This window comes from Callithrix jacchus, chromosome 4, assembly GCF_049354715.1.
Source record: "Callithrix jacchus isolate 240 chromosome 4, calJac240_pri, whole genome shotgun sequence".
NCBI lineage: Eukaryota > Metazoa > Chordata > Mammalia > Primates > Cebidae > Callithrix > Callithrix jacchus.
Genome location: NC_133505.1, coordinates 164,678,339 through 164,698,986, shown reverse-complemented (window position 1 = coordinate 164,698,986; position 20,648 = coordinate 164,678,339). Strand labels below are relative to the sequence as shown.

The 20,648-nt window shown below is 41.5% G+C and overlaps 1 protein-coding gene across 3 annotated transcripts in view; it reads right to left on the bottom strand.

Moving 5' to 3' along the window:
- The window catches only part of SNX9 (sorting nexin 9), a 116,157-nt gene that overhangs the window by 70,729 nt on the left and 24,780 nt on the right, over nucleotides 1-20,648 (bottom strand). For all 3 annotated transcript variants that reach the window (XM_078370362.1, XM_035297038.3, XM_008995302.5), the window contains exon 2: nucleotides 3,219-3,305. In XM_078370362.1, coding sequence (XP_078226488.1) covers nucleotides 3,219-3,305 — 87 coding nt within the window. The remainder of the gene's footprint in view (nucleotides 1-3,218; nucleotides 3,306-20,648) is intronic.

Genomic DNA, 20,648 nt, shown 5'->3' with positions numbered 1-20,648 from the left:
AGAGGCGTGTTCATGCTCCCACGGGGAGGTGCTGCATCTGTGTGAGAGCATGTGACTGTGTGTGTGTGAGAGCAGGTGCAAGGGGTGTGTGTACACTTGCATGTGTGTTGCATCTGTGTAAGAGCATGTGTGGGTGTGTGCACATGCGTGAGTGCTGCATGTGTGAGAGCATGTGACTGTGCATGTGTGAGAGCAGGTGCGAGGGGTGTGTGTACACTTGCATGTGTGTTGCATCTGTGTAAGAGCATGTGTGGGTGTGCACATGCGTGAGTGCTGCATCTGTGTGACAGCATGAGCGGGTGCGAGAGCAGCTGAGAGTGTCTGAGGGGTGTTGTGTGTGCTTGCACGGGTGAGTGTTGCATCTGTGAGAGGTGAGAGTGAGGGGTGTGTGTGCTCGCATGAGTGCTGCATCTGGGTGTGAGAGCAAGTGAGAGATGGTGCATGTGCACACTTGTGAGTGCATAGGTGAGAGCATAAGTAGGGGTCTGAGAGCAGGTGAGATGAGGGGGGTGTGTGCTCGGACGTGTGAATGCATGTGTATGTGTGAGAATATGAGTGTGGGTGTTTGAGAGCAGGTGAGAGAGGGTGTGTGTACATGCTCGCATGTGTGAGTGCTGCCTATGTGTGAGAGCATGCGAGTGAGTACGTGTGAGAGCAGGTAAGAGTGAGAGGCCATGTATGTGTGTGTAAAGTGCACAAGTGAGAGTATGTAAAGTATGTGAGCATGAGGTGTGTGTATGAAGCTGCAAGGGTGCGTGTGCAAGAGTGTGTGTGCGCATGCATAAGGGTGTGTGGGGGGTATGCACAAGAATGTGTGAGAGTGCATGTTGAGAGTATGTACATGAGTGGCGTGCGTGTGCCTGTGCACATGCACAGGGAAAGGCTGGCGAGGTCTGATGGAGCCCATGGTTGGGTGTCTCGCCAACCAACAGCTGACAGAATGCTGCCAAAGAGTGACCTGGCCACACTGACCATTTAGACAGACCCTGGGCTTGAGGGAGAGGCAGTGAGGAAGGTGCACAGTCCAGGCAAGAGATGAGAGCTGAGCTCAGGGCACTGGCAAGGAAGCGCAGGGTGGAGAGGAGAGGCAGGACAAGAGTACAACTTTAGGGAGAGAAACCAGTGGCTTTAAGTGACAGCCTTGGGAGCCTCGGTCAACTGAATGGAAGGGTGCCACAATAGAAATACAGAGAAGTCAGGAGAAGGCATGGGTGATGAGCTGAGTCTTGACATGGTCAGTTTGAAGTGCTTGTGAAAAAACTGAGTGAAGGTGTCTGGGACACAGCTTGATGGCACCCTCTGAGGCTGGACCCACAGGGGGAAGCTGCAGATACAGGTTTAAGGTCATCAGCACAGAGATGGCAATAGAAAAATCTGAGACCCTTTGGTATAAGGAAATGGGCTGAAGATGAAATGACATGGGAACCCCAACATTTGCAAGGCAGAGAGGGGAGGGACACAAGAGAACAGCCCATGAGGCCAGGGAAAGGCATGTGGGATCCAACATGTTCTATAATACAGTCACAACGAGCTCCCTTCTGGAAGCTTTCAGTTAGAAATACCGGTACACAGACCTCTCTGGAAACAAAGGGCACAGGGGAAGGACCAGCTTTCCTATTTTTGTATCTCCAGGGTACCTTGCCTAGGACTGCACACATATTAAGTATGTGAGTGACTGTCACGAGGGAAAGGACACAGAAGACACACGCTGCAGTGTGGGGCCCAGGGGCGGAGGCATGGACCAAGGACAGGGATGCACAGGGCAGTGTCACGAAATCAGCCAGGTGAAGAAAGTGCGTAATGACGGGTTCAAGTTTTGCCCATTTTACAAAGACGAATTCTCCCTATCTGCTTTTGTTCCTTCTCCATCTGTATGAGCATGCAATGAAATATTATTGATACAATTTTTCTTGTAACACTATTTCAAATGAAGTTCATCTCATAATTTTGCTACATATTTTAAGAACAGTTACAATAAAGTTACATGTAAAATGGACAATTAAACAATAAGACAAATATGACACAGAAATAATGGAAAAAAGTATAACAGAATCTTTGGCTAAGAAAACTGGACAAAAATGAGTATTATGTTTGCCTCTAAGGTTTCTGGCAACACAGACAGTCTATAAGGATTTTATTTCATCAAACAAAATGTGCCCAATCTCCAGAAAACCCTGGAATAGGAGATCACAGAGATGCTTATCACGGAGAGCATAATAAACCCAGTTACATGAGGAGAGACACACAAACATATCTGAAGATGAATGTGCGTATGCATGTGTACATATGAGTGTACTTTGACGATACATGTGTGTATGTATATATATACAAGTTCAAACAGGGTTTTGTAAAGATGCAGAAATGCTTGTTATACATATAGTTGCTTCTTGTTTGAATAAAAGCTGAGGCAGCCAGGCACGGTGGCTCATGCCTATAGTCTCAGCACTTTGGGAGGCCAAGGCAGGTGGATCACCTGAGGTCGGGAGTTCGAGACCAGCCTGATCAACATGGAGAAACCCTATCTCCACTAAAAATACGAAATTAGCCAGGCATGGTGGTGCATGCCTGTAATCCCAGCTACTCGGAAGGCTGAGGCAGGAGAATCGCTTGAAGCCGGGAGGCGGAGGTTACAGTGAGCTGAGATTTTGCCAATGCATCCTGCCCTGGGCAACAAGAGTGAAACTCCACCTCAAAAAAAAAAGCTGAGGCAATAACTTGTAATTCAGCAAAGAGAACTCCTCCACTGGGAGCTAAGCAAACTCCACTGGAGCTGGTCTGAGTATATTGCTTTCTGGCAATCTAATCTGATTTAGGAAAAGAGCTTAGAAAAATAATGACAGGATCAATCCGCTAAGACATTTAGGAAAATCATCATCATCTTTTATTTATTCTAGAGACAGTATTATTGTGCTAGGGGCAAACACACTGAACTACATTCCAGGACAACTATGGGGTATCTAAAAGGTTATAAGCAGTAAAAAAAAAATGATAAGATAAACATATAGAAAAAGATACAAAATCAGCAGACCTAATAAATTCAATTACATACATGGCTGTCTTTAAGGGACTTTTTTCTATATTTATATAATAGCTTCTTACCTCACCATCAGTATTTCATCAGCAACAGAAATACTGATGGGTTTGAATGATTAACTTATAAAAAATCTTAAAAATAAGTCCATATGGGACAATCAGATTTCAATGTACAGTTCTCTTACCGGATTTGTGATTGTGATGATTTCTCCTTCATTAACCGTCAATTCATTATTTCCAGGTTCAGCAGCAAAATCATACATAACCCGCGCCTACCAGGAATGGAGAGGAAAAGAGGATGTTACAAACAGGTGTGCAGGTCACTTTCTAAGCACGCTGCTTTGAACATGATAGTGGCTGTGGCTGTTTCGGAAGGAAGAAGGACGTTACCAAAATGACTCATCTGCTCTACTGTGAGGAATAACATCAAGAGTGATAGCCCTGTTATGTCCCAGAGAGAGGGGAGGTGGTTTCTGGCAGCTGACCACAGTGCATTTAGAGATCAGCCCTGAAAACGTAACGCAAAGTATTTTTGAGTTACAACTATTTTGACTGAGTGCAGCAGCTCATACTTGCAATGCCAGCTACCTGGGAGACTAAATAGCTGGAGGATTGCTTGAGGCTAGGGGTTTGAGACTAGCCTGGGCAACAAAGCGAGATTCCATCTCAACCAAAAAATTAAAGAAAAATTAGCTGGGCATGGTAGCCAGCACCTGTAGCACCATCTACTCAAGAGGCTGAAAACAGGAGGATTGCTTGAGCCCAAAAGTTCAAAGTTACAATAAGCCAGGATTGTGCCACTGCCCAACCTTGTGAATCTTGGATATGGGTGTATGTGTATGTGTCTCTCTCTTAAGTTGAGAGTCAGTGTTTCCAGAATGAACGGTGTGTGTATTTCCACTTCTTACCTCCTAAGAGCAACAGGTCTGCTGTTGTTGTTAATGGAATAGGTGGGGGTTTTTTCCCCCCGTTTTTTGTTTTTGTCTTTTTGTTTTTTTAGGGAGAGCAAGGCCAGGAGCAGTGACTCATGCCTGTAATCCCAGCACTTTGGGAGGCCAAGGTGGGCACACTGCATCCTTGACCTCCCATGCTCAAGCAATCTTTCCACCTCAGCCTCCCCAGTAGCTGGGTCCAGAGGCACATGCCACCGTGACCAGCTAAGTTTTGTATTTTTTGTAGAGACAGGGTTGCCCAGGCTGGTCTCGAACTCCTGGGCTCAAGTGACTTTCCTACCTTGACCTCTTAACGTATTGGGGTTACAGGTGTGAGCCACTGTGCCCAGCTCTACATGAAACCTTAATTTCATAAAAGATAGACTAGGAAGAAGCTATTCTGGCTGGAGTAAGGAGGGACTGCTCTTGTAAGCTTTTCCTCAAGAGGATCCTTGAGACAGGATCTGGAAACGGATTCCCTGGAACGCTGCTGTGCACGTATCCCAGTGTTTTTAATCACTGTGTTAAAAACAAAGTATGCGCTTAAAATGTTTTACATACACTTTTATAATATAATAATCCATATTTTAAAATCCCTTTCAAATTCTAGGTGATGGTCTTTCACAGACTATCTTCCTGAAGTCCATCCTGTAAACTGGGGATTACATGTGCTAGGAAACATGAGGTTTAAAAGTAACTGTTTGTCCTAAAAGGCGAATTTAGGTTTACTGGCAGGGCTAGTCTAATAGGACTAATGCAAGCACACTAATTTAACAATATTTCCTGAACATCCACCATATGGCAAGACCTTGCAAGGCCCTTCGTTGGCCATTGTCCTTTCTATGTATTTGCTTAATGATGCCTGAAATTATTTTAATGAGGATAAAGGTTCACATTTAGTGATAACAGACTAAGAAAAAAAAAGCCAAAATACTATTTTGAAATACCTAAAAAACAGTAAGATGGATTGGTGGATGAGTATGCGACAAAGCAGGTACTGAATCTAGATGGTGGGTCTATGGTGTTCAATTCCAACCTTTCTCCACGTCTGAAATTTTTCCTAGTAAACTGTTAGGAACAAACGAAGGGTGGGCGAGCCTATGAGTCACAAGACAGCCCAGTAGCTCCTCACCTCCGCCCTAGGAGATTGGGACCGGAGTGGAGAGCATGGCAGGGTGCCCAGGGCAGCAGGGCGGCTCCCTCAGGGCATCACCAAGGACAAAGCAGTTGCTGTGTTTTCCTCATATGGCTGCAAAAGTGGACAGAATTCTGCTTGTCATGTTATGGGCTGGTTTCACTCTTGTTACCCGGGCTGGAGTGCAGTGGTACAATTTTGGCTCACTGCAACCTCTGCCTCCCAGTTTCAAGCAATTCTCTTGCCTCAGCCTCCCGAGGTTCTGGGATTACAAGTGCCTGCCACCATACCAGGCTAATTTTTGTATTTTTAGTAAAGATGGGGTTTCACTATGTTGGTCAGGTTGGTCTCGAACTCCTGACCTCAGGTGATCCACCCACCTCAGCCTCCCAAAGTGTTGGGATTACAGGCATGAGCCACCATGCCTGGCCAGGGTGTTTTTTTGTTGTTCTTGTTGGTTTAATTTTAATATTTTTTAGATGGAGTCTCTCTCTCTTGCCCAGACTGCAGTGCAGTGGTGCAGTCTTGGCTCACTGCAACCTCCGATTCCCTGATTCAAGCAATTCTCCTGCCTCCACCTCCTGAGTAGCTAGGATTACAGGCATGTGCCACCATGCCCAGCCGATTTTTGTATTTTTAGTAGAGATGGGATTTTACCATGTTGGCCAGGATGGTCTTGATCTCTTGACCTCATGATCCATCCACCTCGGCCTCCCAAAGTACTGGGATTACAGGCCTGAGCCATTGTGCCGTGCCAGTGTTTTTAAAAACATTTTGCATCAACCTCAATCCTTCCTGCCACGAGAACAGACAGGAGAGAAAGGCAGGCAGGGGACGGGCTGGAAGAAAGCAAGCCCCGAAGAGGATTCTGGGAACCGACCGCATAGCCGCCACTCTGGGGGCATGAGGAATCCGCTGTCATGTTATCAGTCCTCAAGAATCCTGCTAAAAATTTTTAACTCCAGCCAAATCCAATTAGTCTCCAAATATAGAGTACCTAAGCCTCAGGTGGACACGGTGGCTCATGCCTGCAATCCCAGGACGCTGGGAGGCCAAGGCAGGTGGATCACCTGAGGTTAGGAGTTCGAGGCCAGCCTGGCCAACATGGTGAAACCCCAACTCTACTAAAAATACAAAAATTAGCCAGGTGTGGTGGTGGGCATCTGTAAGCTCAGTTACTTGAGAGGCTGAGGCAGGAGAATCGCTTGAACCTGGGAAGTAGAGGTTGCAGTGAGCCTAGATTGCGCCACTGCACTCCAGCCTGGGCAACAACAGCAAGACTCCATCTCAAACAAACAAAAAAGAATACCTAAGCCTCTTGTTAACTAACCTTAGAATCTGGTGAAACGGAATGTGAAACAAGTCAGAAAGAAAGAAATGGAAGCGGCCTTGCACATTTAAATATTACTGAGCACTTACTGCTATGGTTTGAGGGTTTGGACCCTTCAAAACTCGTGTTGAAACTGAACCCCCAAGGCAGTGGTGTTGGGAGGTGCAGCAAATGGGAGTGTTTAGGCCACACAGCCATGCAGGCTTTGTCCTCACGAGGAGATCAACGCTGCTACAAAAAGGGCTCATGGGAGTGGGTTTACTCCCATGACACAACACCCTTTCCCCTGGAGGAGGCGGCACTCAAGGTGCCATCTTGGAAGCAGAGCTGGGCCCTACCCTTGTCAGCACCTAGATCTTGAAGTGCCTGCCTCCAGAATTATGAGGAATAAATTCTGTTCTTTGTAAGTTAACCAGTCCTAGTTCTTCTGTTATAAGCACAAAACGGACAAGCACACTCACAGAAAAATGTTTATAAACCCTGTAAGTTTATTTAAAACACTGAATTAAGACTTAAACAGATGCTTCTTCGAAATCTGAACTGAGAATAATTTTGGAGGACAAAAGGATTTAATAAGCATAGCTCCAAATAAGCATAATATGTCAACAGAAAAAAATACTGACCATTCAGCCTAGAGATGCTAAAGCGTCAATGAAACGGAAAGCTTTGGGGCACCATCTCCCTGTACCCCTCTTTTCTCTTTCCTATCCTTGCATTTTGCCTCCACCTGTCTTCTCACTTTCCCCTTCTCACCCCTCGACTTTTTCCTCTTGTCTACCACTGACGTATCCAAACAGACAGAGGTGCTGGCCTCAACCCCGATTGCCAATCAGTCTGTTTTTCATGTGGCCTTTGAAAGACCACTGCCTTTTCCACTGTTAGCTTTACTCCAAGAACTTGTTCAGAAATTCAAGGGAAAGAAGGAATCGACAGCCCTGAGAAGTGAAATTTTGCATAAAGAGTAGGTAATATTGCCAGATAAAAACTAGTACACCCTCTTTAAATGGCAAGCTTGGTTAACTTAAGCGCAATTGTGACTTACACAATTTTACAACATTCAATGCCTTCCTCGATCTTGACTTATTAAGATCATGAGAAAAAACAGAACTTACTTTCACACACCCTGAGCATTATTATGCTATTAATATATGTTGATGTATTTGTCCTTATTCTAAATGGTGAAGGCATAAATGCTTTCCAATATAAGTAGTCCCTCCTTCTCCATAGTTTCACGTTCCTTGGTTTCAGTTACCTGCTATCAACCGCAGTCTGAAAATACTAAATAGAAAATTCCAGAAATAAACCATTTATCAGTTTCAGAGTCCATGCCATTCTGAGTAGCATGATGCAATCTCACACCATCCCACCCGGGACGTGAATCATCCCTTTGTCTAGCATCTCTACACTGTAGACACCGCCCACCCAATAGTCCTGGTAGCTGCCTCAATTAGCAGACTATCGGGTACAGCAGTGCTCATCTTCAAGTCATCCTTATTTTAATGACCCTGACGCACAAGAGTAGTGTTGCTGGCATACTATGATAACTGTTCTATTTTATTATTAGTATTTTTGTTCATCTCTTACTGTATCTCATTTATAAATTAACCTTGCCATAAGCATGTATAGAAAAAACATAGTATACATAAGGTTTGGTACTATCCTTGGTTGCAGGCAACCCTGGAGGTCTTGGAACATATCCCCCGTAAATAAAGGAGACTACTGAGTATCAGTGATTTCCACAGCTTTTGTTAAACCTTGTGCTTATTCCACTGTTATTTGAACCAAATACGGAATATTATAATCGCTATAAAATTTCAAGTTATTAGATTCAACCCATTGCTTCAACCTATTAAGAGCTTTCTGAATTCTGAAGCCATCATCTAATTCTCCCTTATCTTTTCCTGCTGGGAGTCATCAGAACGCCTGATGAGCATGCCTTCTATAGCTTCACCAGTGTCATTATTCAAATCGTTAAACTGTGGCAGGACCAAGTCAGCTGCACGTGATAGGAAGCTCCAAGGGGATGTGGGTCAATTAATTATCATGTTCCCAGAATGCTGCTCTTAACATTTCTAAACAAGGAAATGAAGTTTATTTCCTTAAATGTTTAGAAGCAATTTCTTTAACAATCCATTCAAAAGAATAGTCAAGATGACAGAGTTTGGTTAAAGTTTTAACAGTTGTTCTAGTAAAAGATCTTTTCCCAACAGAAGAAATTTCTGAACAGAACTGGTAGCAGCAATTGAGAATGAATAAAAATTTAAAAATATTTTATATGTGAAATTTTCAAGAATAAACTACTACTGGTGAATTAGTATGTTCTTTAAAAATGTTTTTTTCCTAAAATGGGTTTGTATCTGTTATTCTGAAATATAATGCACTTAGAGGAATTTCTTAAACTGATGGTCAATTAGACAAGCAGTTTGGGAAATTTCCAAGTCAAACAGAAATGCAAATAGAAATTCACTGAGTAGAATTATAAATTCCAAAGAAATACTTAGAGTAAACTTAAATCTGAGTGCAACAAAAGGCAATTGTACAATTTAGGGGTGGGGGCGTGCAGCAGAGTTTTGAATACTTAAAACACATAAATCAAATTGTACTATACTCTTCCAAACTCTTCTCCCTCTCTCTAGTTCATTCAGGCAGAACGGCTCTGGAAAGTACTTAGACCACAGGAAATATGAACTGAGACCACACTGTAACCAAACTGCTAGAGATTGGGATGATTTTACAAGCTGTTCTACCCACACTCACCGAGATCAAAGCTTCTATATGCAGTGTACACAAGAACAATTAGACAAAGATATCTTTCCAGTGATTTGATGTGGTGGCATCAAATGGCCATATCACACGTACCATCAACGTTACCAAGTAATGTGCCAAACAGATACTTCTGAAACCCACGTGTGACTGCCTGTTCTGTGTCGTACTTTGTAATTAAACACACAAATTTAATTGAATTGAATATTTTATTTTATTTGAGAGACAACATCTTGCTCTGTCACCCCAGCAGAAGGGCAGTGGTACAATCATGACTCACTGCAGCCTTGAACCCCTGAGCTCAAGTGATCCTCCTGCCTCCACCTCCTGATAGATAGGACTATAGTCACATGCCCCTACTCCTGGCTAATATTTTATTTTTAAATGTTTTAAAGAGATAAGATCTCACCATATTGCCTAGGCTATTTTTTTTTTAAAGGCTGTGTCAAAATGGCTGCATCATACAAAACACTTTAATTTGGTTGCTTTAAATGAGGGGTTGCTTTTCCTTCTTGTGTATAGGACCAGATGGTAAACATTTTAGAGTTTGCAGGCCATTCAGTCTGTCTGCAACTGCAGTGCAAAAGCCACCACAGACAATATATAGACAAATAGATGTGGCTGTGTTCCAACAGAACTTTATTTACAAACTGCACAAGACAGGCTAGATTTCGTTCATGGGCCATAATTTGCTGACTCCTGTAACATGACCCAGAACAAAATTATTATATAAAAATCACTAGTCTTAACATAAAGCAGAAGTCATAAAGGAAAGAATATTTTCAATTCATATCACAAAGTGTTAAGCTTCTAATATATAAAGAGCTTCTAGAACTCAAGAAAAAGACCAGCAACCTAATATAAAAATGGGCGGAGGAACATAGAGTTCCTTAAAAAATACAATGGCCCTTAAGTATACCACAAAACAGTCAATCTCACACACACTAAGAAAGACAAATTAATCTGGTAGACATTGCCAGATCCCCACTGCCTCAATTTGGGGTTGCAGGGTTGTACCATTTAAACTTCTACCAATATTATATATGAAAGTAATATTTTTCTACAGCTTCACTAACTGAATAAATCACTCCACTTTTGGATTTCTGCAAATCTGATGCTAAGGAATACTACCCCAATATTGCTTCTGCTAACAGGGAACTGATTAAATAAACCAGTCTATGTCATCAAAATGGAACATTATGTAGCAACAAGAGAATGAGAACAATCTATATACCCAGACATGGTCAAAAAAAGGAAATTGTGGAATATGGCATATAGCACGCTACCTTTTTCATGAACAGAATATTTATATTTGCCAGTATGTCTCCATAAAGAAGGACTAGATAAATAAAACAAGAAATTAATTTTAAATTGGTCACCTAGAAAGATGGGAGAAGACAATTAGTGATAACACAGTGGAAGTGACACTTATGTTTATTTTTATATAATTTAACTCTGTGTGTGGTGTGTGTGCGTGTGTGTGTGTGTGTGTATTGATATCTATACATATATATCACCTGTCCAAGAATTCTCAATTAAAATGACAGGAAAAAGACATCATGTACAGTAATAGTGAAAGATGAAATATTTAGGAATAAACTTAAGAAATGTGTAAAACCTATCTGAAAAAAATCTTGAGAATTTCTCAAATGACACAGAAAAGTGGCAAAAAACAAGAGCACGTGGTATGGTTTGGCTGTGTCTCCACCCAAATCTTACCTAGAATTGTAATAATCCACATGTGTCAAGGGCAGGACCAGGTAGAGATAACTGAATCATGGGGGTGGAATCATGGGGGTGGTATCTCTCATACTGTTCATGTGGTAGTGAATATGTCTCATGAAATCTGATGGTTTTATAAAGGGGAATCCCCCTGCACAAGCTCTCTTGCCTGCCACCATGTAAGATGTGCCTTTGCTTCTCCTTTGCCCTCCACCATGATTGTGAGGCCTCCCTAGCCATGTGGAACTGTGAGTCCATTGAACCTCTTTTCTTTATAAATTACCCAGTCTCAGGTATGTCTTTATTAGCATTGTGAGTACATCCTAACACAGCATGGTAGATTGTAATCATGGCCACAGTAAATCTTCCCACCCCTTTATCTACCAATTTGCAGTATGACTTTGTGACTCTCCCCATTAAGACTCTGGATGATGGCCAGGGGCAGTGGCTCATCTCTGTAATCCCAGTGCTTTGGGAGGCTGAGGCAGGCAGATCACCTGAGGTTGGAAGTGTGAGATTAGCCTAACCAACATGGAGAAGCTCTGTCTCTGCTAAAAATACAAAAATTAGTCAGGCGTGGTGACACATGCCTGTAATCCCAGCTACTCGGGAAGGCTGAGGCAGGACAATCACTTGAGCCTGGGAGGAGGAGGTTGTGATGAGCTGAGCTCACACCCAACAGGACCGAAACTCTGTCACACGCACCGCCCCCCTCCCCCCCAAAAAAAGACTGGAAAAGTTCAGTTCATGTGTTTACTCTGGCCAACAGAACAATCGCAAACATGATACTAACATAGGCATGAAAAGCACTTATACATGGGGGCTGCCCTCTCTTGCTACCAGGATCATCTGTGCTACCACTGAACCTGCCTGGGTTAGTAACTCTGCAGATCCAAGATCACATGGAAAGAAGCCCGCATCATTCTAGCTGTATAAGGTGAGACCCCAACATGAAGGAAAGGCCACCAAGACTATCCAGCCTTAGTTGAGCTCTCCAGACCATAAGACCATTATCAATACGCAGAACCATAAGCAATATGAAGTATTTGTTGTTTTATGTCTTTATGTTTGGGGACAGTTTATTATGCAACAAAATGGATTTACACACAGAGTCTCCCCATATTTTTAGATGAGAAGCCCCAATATGATTAATAGCACCTCCCTCCTCTCACTAATTCTAATAAATATACAAATAGAATTTTTTTTTTCTGAAACAGTACAAACTAATCCTAAAATTCATCTGGACATACAAACAAACAAGAACGGCCCCCAATCTTTTTTTTTATTAAATTAAGAAAAAAAAAGAAGAAAAACTAGAAAAGTACAAAGTCCACAAGTCCCAAAGACATATAGAAACGTAGGTAACACGATAAAGACGGCATGTTATTGTTTCAGAACAAATGAGTAACTATCTGGAGGGGGAAAAAAATGGATTCCTATCTTACTCCTCACAACAAAATAAATCCTATGATGGGTCAAAGATTAATTTGAAAAAAAAAGTAATCACATATCTAATGCCCAGATTGGGATTTCTGAGCAGCATTTTTCATTAAAAGGAACCGGATTTACTTAGAGAAATGGCTAACTCCAGGTTTCAGGGGGAAAAAACAAGAACCCCATATAAAACATACAAGATGGGCCTGGAACATCTTTTCCTACCAGGTTATCAAGGACACTAGCAAAGCCTACAATCTGACGATGAGCTTGCTGTCCAAATGTGGAACAATACAAGCATCAATAGGGATAATGACCACAGTGGACTGAAACATTAAATTCGCTTAAACTCACGAGTTCATAAAAACTTATTGGTCATCATTATAGAATACCAGGAAACCAATTCATTTTGACAACTGGTAAACAAAGCAAAAAAAAAAAACCACAAAAAACAAAAAACCCAACCATTTATCCTTTAAAACCTGTACTATGAAGTAACCAAATAGTAGATAAAAGTTTCTCCTTACACAAGTATTTCAGCTGATAAAAGAGGGAGTAATAGAATGAGATCATTTTTTTCAATCCTCAAAGATTTAATTCATCTAAGCATAGATCACAAAGACAACCACACATCACAATCCCGGTTTTGATGGAACTCAATCCCAGTTATGAAACAGACTTGAAAAAAAAAAAAGAATGTGAATCTTATTCACCCTCTAAATCCCAATAACAATTTACAAGAAAACAAAATAATATCTTAAACTATGCAATGAGCGTAAGGTAAGAAATCCAGGTACTACAGAAATCCATTCTAACAAATCCCAAGGACAAAAACGAGTAAGGGATAAGGGCTGGGGGTGAGGTAAGGGAACCTATAAATGAAGAGACTTAGAAGACTGATCATGATCGCAATATGCAGACTTTATTGGGATTCTGAGTCCAATTGCAGAAATGATTATGAAATTTGAATTCTTAAAGGACTGTGATATTTTACAAGTATTCATTTTTTAGGCATCAAAATAGTATTGTAGTTATATTTTTAAAAGATTTCCTCTTTCCTCTTCATCTTTACAGGTATACACGAACATACTTACAGATGAAGTGTTAAAATACCTGCCATTGCTTCAAAAATAATGCAGAAATAAGAGACACTGATGGAGTCTTGATGAAATAAGATGGCAACGAGTTGGGTGGTTGCCAAAGGTGGATAATGGTTACAAACAACTTCATTATACTCTTCTACTTTTGAATGTGTTTGGCATTCTCTGCAATAAAATGTCTTCAAAAAAAAAAACAAAACATGAAAAGTACCAAAGAAATCTTAAGAGAATTTCTAAAAATACTTTTACAGTAGAGGAGGACTTTATGAAATAAAATCTGCAAGTTCTTAACTGGGAGAAAGGGAGAAATTTCTCTTCACCCAAAATAAAACATATCTGCCTGGCAACAGCCAACATAAGATAAAAATCAACGACAATCGAGGGAAAATGTTTGCAATTCATAACATAGACTAAAGATTGCTACTCTAAACAAAGAGTATGAATCAGTAAAAAAAAAATGGCTTTTAAAATGTAAAACCTCACTCATAAAATAATATAAAATGAAATAGTTCATTTCTCACCTATCAGGCTGGCAAAACACGAAAGCGAAACTGCTAACACCATGTTGGTGACGGCATACAGTTTAGGGAAACAGGTCTCCTTACATCGCGCTAACAGACAGGACGGGCAATTTCGTAATGACTGTGAGGATTACAAACACACATGGTATCTGAACCAGAAATTCCACTTCTAGGAACTTATCCCCTAGAAATACACTTTTGCAAACTGACATATATACCATGGCTAGTCACTGCAGTGTCACCCAGAATAGCAAAAGACAAAACGCAATTTAAAAGGTAGGACTGGCTAATAAAGTACAGGATCTCTATGAAATGGAGTACCATAATGCAGAAAAAGAATGAGGATTTGCTTACTTTTCTGATGTGGAATGATCTCTAATGCGTATTTATTAAATAAGAAAATAAGGCAAGGCACACCGTTTGTGTAAGAAAGAAGGTGAGGTGACACAGAACATGCATTTGCTTGTGTATGCACAGGACATCTTGGTCAGAATGTAAGAGAAATTGGTAACACTGCCCCTGAAGAGATAAGATGGCTAAGGGAGAGGAGAGGCAGGAGAGGAATTTTCAGAGGGGTGGTTTTTTGCACTTTTTTTTTTTACTGTTACGTTTTTCTTAAACGTGAACCTATTATTTAGTAAAAAAATTTAAAAATTTAAAGCACTGCCTTGGATTGTCTCTACCTAGGATGCTCAGAATTATGTTGTAAACACCAGAATTTATGAGAGAATGCTTCCTTGATTATAACAAAGCACAAAATACTCCAAAGTTTAACTAAAAAGCTGATTAGACGGTAAACAGAATCTGCATTAAAGGCAACTTAAGGGTAAACCACATTCCTGGACTTCTCATTCTGAGAACTAACAGTTTCCGTGTAGGTACATACCTACACTTAATAATACAACAACAGAAGCAACATAATGCAGTTAAAGAGGAAGTTTCTAAAAGTGCCAAAGGGCACTAATGCTAATCATTTTTTAAACATCCCTCAAAATGTTATGCATCTGACATATGTGTTTGCATGTACACAACTAGTCAAAGCACACACATGCCCAGAACCAATGAGAACTACAGTATATGCTTCCATACTTTTAACATTTCTTATGTGCTCGTCTACATTTCATTTATTTGGGACTTCTATTTATTCATATTTTATCTGAAAGACTCTTCATATCAGCATATCTACTCTGTTCTTATCACAGCTGCAAGGTTACTAACCCACTATTTAACCCCTAGGGCAAGGCACATTAAAACTTACTTTGCTGTGGCTAAGAAAATAACCTCACTACCAGCCCCAAATTAAAACAGCTTTATTGCTTTTTCCAGTTGTAAAACTACATGCTCACTGGGGATGGGGAGACAGGAATATAAATACAGAAAAGTTTAAAAGCGAACAATAGCCAAATCCCAAACCCCAAAGACAACTGGTAGAAACTTACTCCCAGTTAACAGTGCCTGTCTCCCACACCCTCAGCAGTGTGTATATTTACAATGTCTCACCTCCTCCCCAAAGTGGGAGGAAATGAAATTACTGGCAACATACCAATGATAAGCTGCCTTTGAAGCCAGGCACATAGGCTCAAATCCCTAGGCCACTGTTTCACCAGTCTTGAAAACTTCGACTACTTCCTTAAAGTATCAGTCTCAAACTGCCTGTGCCTCATGACACAAAGGAGAAATAAAGTAATAAAAATAAAGCCCACACAACAGGGACCAGCACATAGGGCCCCATAAATGCAGGCACTCATGACCTTTGTTTTTAACATTACATGTACATTCACATGTACGAAAACTTGTGGCATAATTATTGCCTCTTTCCAGTCCACCAAAGGCTCTAGAACTAGCCTAGAGTTCAAGGGAGAGTAAAGGCCTGATTCCTATGAAAGGTGATTCTGCTACATTGCCAGCCAGTAAGGGAACCAGACATTCCCCTACCTACTCACCTGCGAAACAACAGTTACTATATACATGTAATTCAAATCCCAGAATGATGGAGCAGAAGACAGAAAACATGTATTAAGAAGTAACGTCAAAAATTTCCAATTGGTGAAAATTATGACCCACAGATCCTGGAAGCTGAATAAATTCCACAGAAAGAAAACACACACACAAAGAAAACCACACAGAGCACATTATAATCGTTTCAGAATATCAGCAACAAAGAGAAAAGCCTTAAAATCAGAGAAAGGAAAAAAACAGATATATTTTTACCAACAGAGGAAAAAAGAATAACTGCAGAATTCTCAAGAACAATATGATACAAACCAAATGTCACCTTAAAAGTGCTGAAAAATAACCAATACTACCAACCTAGAATGCTATACCCAGCAAAAACATCCTTCAAAAATGACTGTGAAATAAAGGCATTTCAGACAAAAGCTGAGAAAAAAATGTGTCACCAGCAAAGCAATACTACAGGAAATATCAAACGCACTTTTACGGGAACGAAAATGATACTAAATGGTAAACTGAATCCACACAAAAGAAGGAAGAGCACCAATAGTCAACATATGGGTCACACACAAAAAAATTCTGTTTAACTTTTCTGAAAGAAAACTCATTTTGAGAAGATAACTGACTTCCAAAACAAGAGTAACAACAATATATTTTGGGGTCTTTAATACTGGGAAATAAAATGTGCAACAAAAACACAAAGGCCAGGCATGGTGGCTCATGCCTGTAACCCCAGCATTTTGGAGGCCGAAGTGGGAAGACCGCACAAACTCAGGAATTTAAGACCAGCCAGGGCAACGTGGAGAGACCTTGTCTCTACAAAAAAAATACAAAAATCATCTAGGCCTGGTGGTCTGTACCTGTAGTCCCAGCTACTCGGGAGGCGGAGGTGAGGGAATCAGTTGAGCCCAGGAGGTTGAGGCTGCAGTGAGCTGTGATTACGCCATAGCACTCCTGCCTGAGTGACAGAGCAACACCGTCTCAAAAAACAAAAAAGTAGCACATAGGACAGGAAAGGGATAAGTCTATTATAGAGTTCTTATGGGTGAGGTGCTGTAGTACCAGAATTTCAAATGTTCTAAGACATGCATGCTTATTGTGAACCTAAGAGTGATCATGGAAGGGAGAGAAGGGAGGGAGGGAAGAAAAACGGAAAGGAGGATCATGAATTCTGAGAACCATGGCCTAATGTAAAACAGTTTTTGATGTCCAGTAATCAGATATTTCATTATTTCAATTAATTTCTATCCAATTAATTCAAATAATTATAGTTATGGAGTATGTGTAAAATTCAGATATACTTCTTTAAACAATTGAAGTCAAACGAAATCAGTGGCTGGTGGGAATATAATATGGTACAGCCACTGTAGAACACAGTTTGGCAGTTAGTTCAAAAGTTAAACACAGAATTACCATACGATCCAGCAAATTCCACTCAAAAGAACTGAAAGCTGGGACCCGGATACTTGTATGCCAATGTTTACAGCAGCATCATATAACCAAAAGGTGGCAGCAACCCAAATGTCCATTGACAGATGAATAAACAAAATACAAAGGAATATTAGCCATAAAAAGAAATGAAATTCGGATATATGTGGCATTACGGATGAACCCTGAAAACATTATGCTAATTGAAATAAGCCAGACACAAAAGGACAAATAGGCCAGGTATGGTAGCTCACGCCTGTAATCCCAGCACTTTGGGAGGTTGAGACAGGTCAATTACTTGAGGTCAGAAGTTCAAGACCAGCCTGACCAACATGGTGAAACCCTCTACTAAAAACTTTAAAAAATTAGCTAGGCATTGTAGCACAGGCCTGTAATCCCAGCGGAGGTTGCAGTGAGCCAAGATCGCACCATTGGACTCCAGCTTGGGTAACAGGGCAAGACTCTGTCTCAAAAAAAAGAAAGAAAAAAGAGAAATACATGATTCAATTATATGAGATCCCTAGAGTAGGCAAGCAAAGCCAGCAAGTAGAATAGGGGTTACCAGAGGCTGGGGGCAGGAGGGAAATCCAATACAGAGTTTCTATCTGGGACAGTGAAAAAGTTCTATAAATAGTGGGGATGGCTATACATCACTGTGAATATATCTAATGTCACTGAATCATGTACTTAAAATGGTAAATTTTATGTTATGCGTATTTCACCACTATTTTTATTTTAATTAAGATTTTGCATACTTTGTAGAGGTTTATTTACATTTATTTATTTACTTACTTTTTTTGGACAGTCTTGCTCTGACACCCAGCCTGGAGATGCAAGGGCACGATCTCGGCTCACTGTAGCCTCCACCTTCCAGGTTCAAGCAATTCTGCTGCCTCAGCCTCCTAAGTAGCTGGGGATTACAGGCATGTGCCACCATGCCTGGCTAATTTTTTTTTTTTTTTGTATTTTTAGTAGAAACGGAGTTTCACTATGTTGGCCAGGCTGGTCTTGAACTCTTGGCCTCAAGTGATCCACCTGCCTCAGCCTCCCAAAGTGCTGGGACTGCAGGCATGAGCCACTGCATCCAGCCTTATCACTATTTTTAAAAGACCATACAAATAAATAAAAATGTACAATTGTGGGATAAACCAGAATGGTACCCTAACTGCACACTCCTTCCTTCTAAGGAGTTAGCCTTATTCAGCTGACAGCTGCTGCACCCAAGCACTGACCAAGCCCCTGGCAGCCAGCAGTGCCATGGGCTAAAAAAGTCAAAGAAATGAAGATATGCTCTTAAAAGTGACCTGAGAGGAGCTTGCAGGAAAAATAAAATACTTTAAATACAGTCACCAAATATTATCAGATGTACTAAGCTTGACAAAAACCACTATCAAATTTTTGCTTTAGGGAACCCTTGGGTGTTACATGTAGGCCGTCTATGACCTATATCCCAACCTCAGAAAGTTAAAAACAAAAAAAAGAGAAGCCAGGAACAGAGACTCCCCCAGCAAACTCTAACAATAACGTGCATGTGAGCCCACCCAGTTGCACTGGGACTCTCGGTTACTCCTCCCATCCACACACTGATGATGACAACTTCGCTATTCTCTCCTTCCCATACTGTTTAACCCACTTGTCTGTCACATTCTTAAAAAGAAAAAAGAAACCCTCCCTCAACCCCACATATTCCTTTGACTAATACCTTCTCTTAACATCAAGAAATTCACATTTCAGAGAAGTTGTCCACATGCCCTGTGTCTACTTCATCTGCTACTCACGCTTCACCCGCACTAGTCAAGCCTTTTGCCCACACTGACACCACTGAAACGGCTCTGGCCAAGGACACCTGCAGCCTTCTTACTGCTAAATCCAATCACCATGCTAGGCCCTCATCCCAGCTGACTGTCCGGCTGCATCAGACATTGCTGTCCACTCCTCCTTCTTAAAACACTCTCCTCCCCAGCCTTTCCACACCTGCCTTCCTCCGGTTTTCTTCCTTCCTTTCCGCCTTCTCACCTTAGCCAGGCCACACTGTAAATGCCTGTGTTCCCCAGGGTCCTACACTCTCCTTACTCTACATATTCTCCTTACTCTAGATATTCTCCCTGGGTGACATCCACTCTGATGACATCACCTGCCATCTTTATACTGATGGATCCCAAGTCCATCCTGAGGTTCAGATTGTAAATCTGTCACCTATCAGATTCCTGCATGCAGTTCCAAGGGCATACACAACACCAAAGCACAGAACCTGCCTTCTCCCCAGCATTCCCCAGCTACTTCTAGATGGAACCTCTCCTACGCAATTGCCCAGAAAGAAACTGAAAGGTGTGACTCCTCCTCTCATTCCTTTCCACCTCTAAGAAAGGCCTACTTTCTAAATATTGCTACAATCTACTCGCTTCTCTCCATCCCATGTGTGAGATCCATAGTCCAAGTCATCTTTAATCATTTTCATGCACTTCAAAAGCCTCCTCCAGCCTCCCCACACCTGCCGAGGCTTGCTCCCATTCATCTTCTGCCTGCAGCTGCAAGGATCTTTTGAACGTGCACATGGGGTATTGCCCCTCTTGATCCAAACCTTCCAGTGCTTCCCACAGCTCTCACAAGAAAGTCCACGCACAATGCCTGCAACACAGTAGGTGCTCAACACCTATTTGTTCACTAAATGAATCCCAATGTTAATGAACACGGCTTATAAAGAGGCTGACCATGTATCCTCATCTATCCAGGCCAGCTCCAATTTATCCCTGCCATCTCAGTGGAATTAATGGTACCCTCTTTATTCTTGAAAGTATTCCGGTTTGGACCCAATAACAAAAATGATATGATCACCTGATCCCCAACATCTCCGTGGCCTTATCACTTACAATTCTTACCTTCAACCATAAATTCCAGACTTGTTAAACTATTTTCTTTTCTTTTTTTGAGACAAGGTCCCACTCTGTCACCCAGGCTGGAGTACAGTGGCGCATCACAGTTTACTGCAGCCTCAAACTTCTGGGCTCAAGTGATCCTACCGCTTCAGCCTCTCAACGTACTGGGATTATAGACATGAGCTACCACACCTGGCCTGAACTCTTCAATTACATAAACAAGTCACAACCTTTCCTCTTTCTTCACCTGACTAAATCCTACTCACTTTTCAGTCTCAGCTTAGATTTCACAAGGGGGAAGCATTTTATTTTTTTATTTTTTTGAGGCAGAGTCTCGCTCTGTCGCCAGTCGCTAGGCTGGAGTGCAGTGGCGCAATCTTGGCTCACCGCAATCTCCACCTCCTGGGTTCAAGCAATTCTC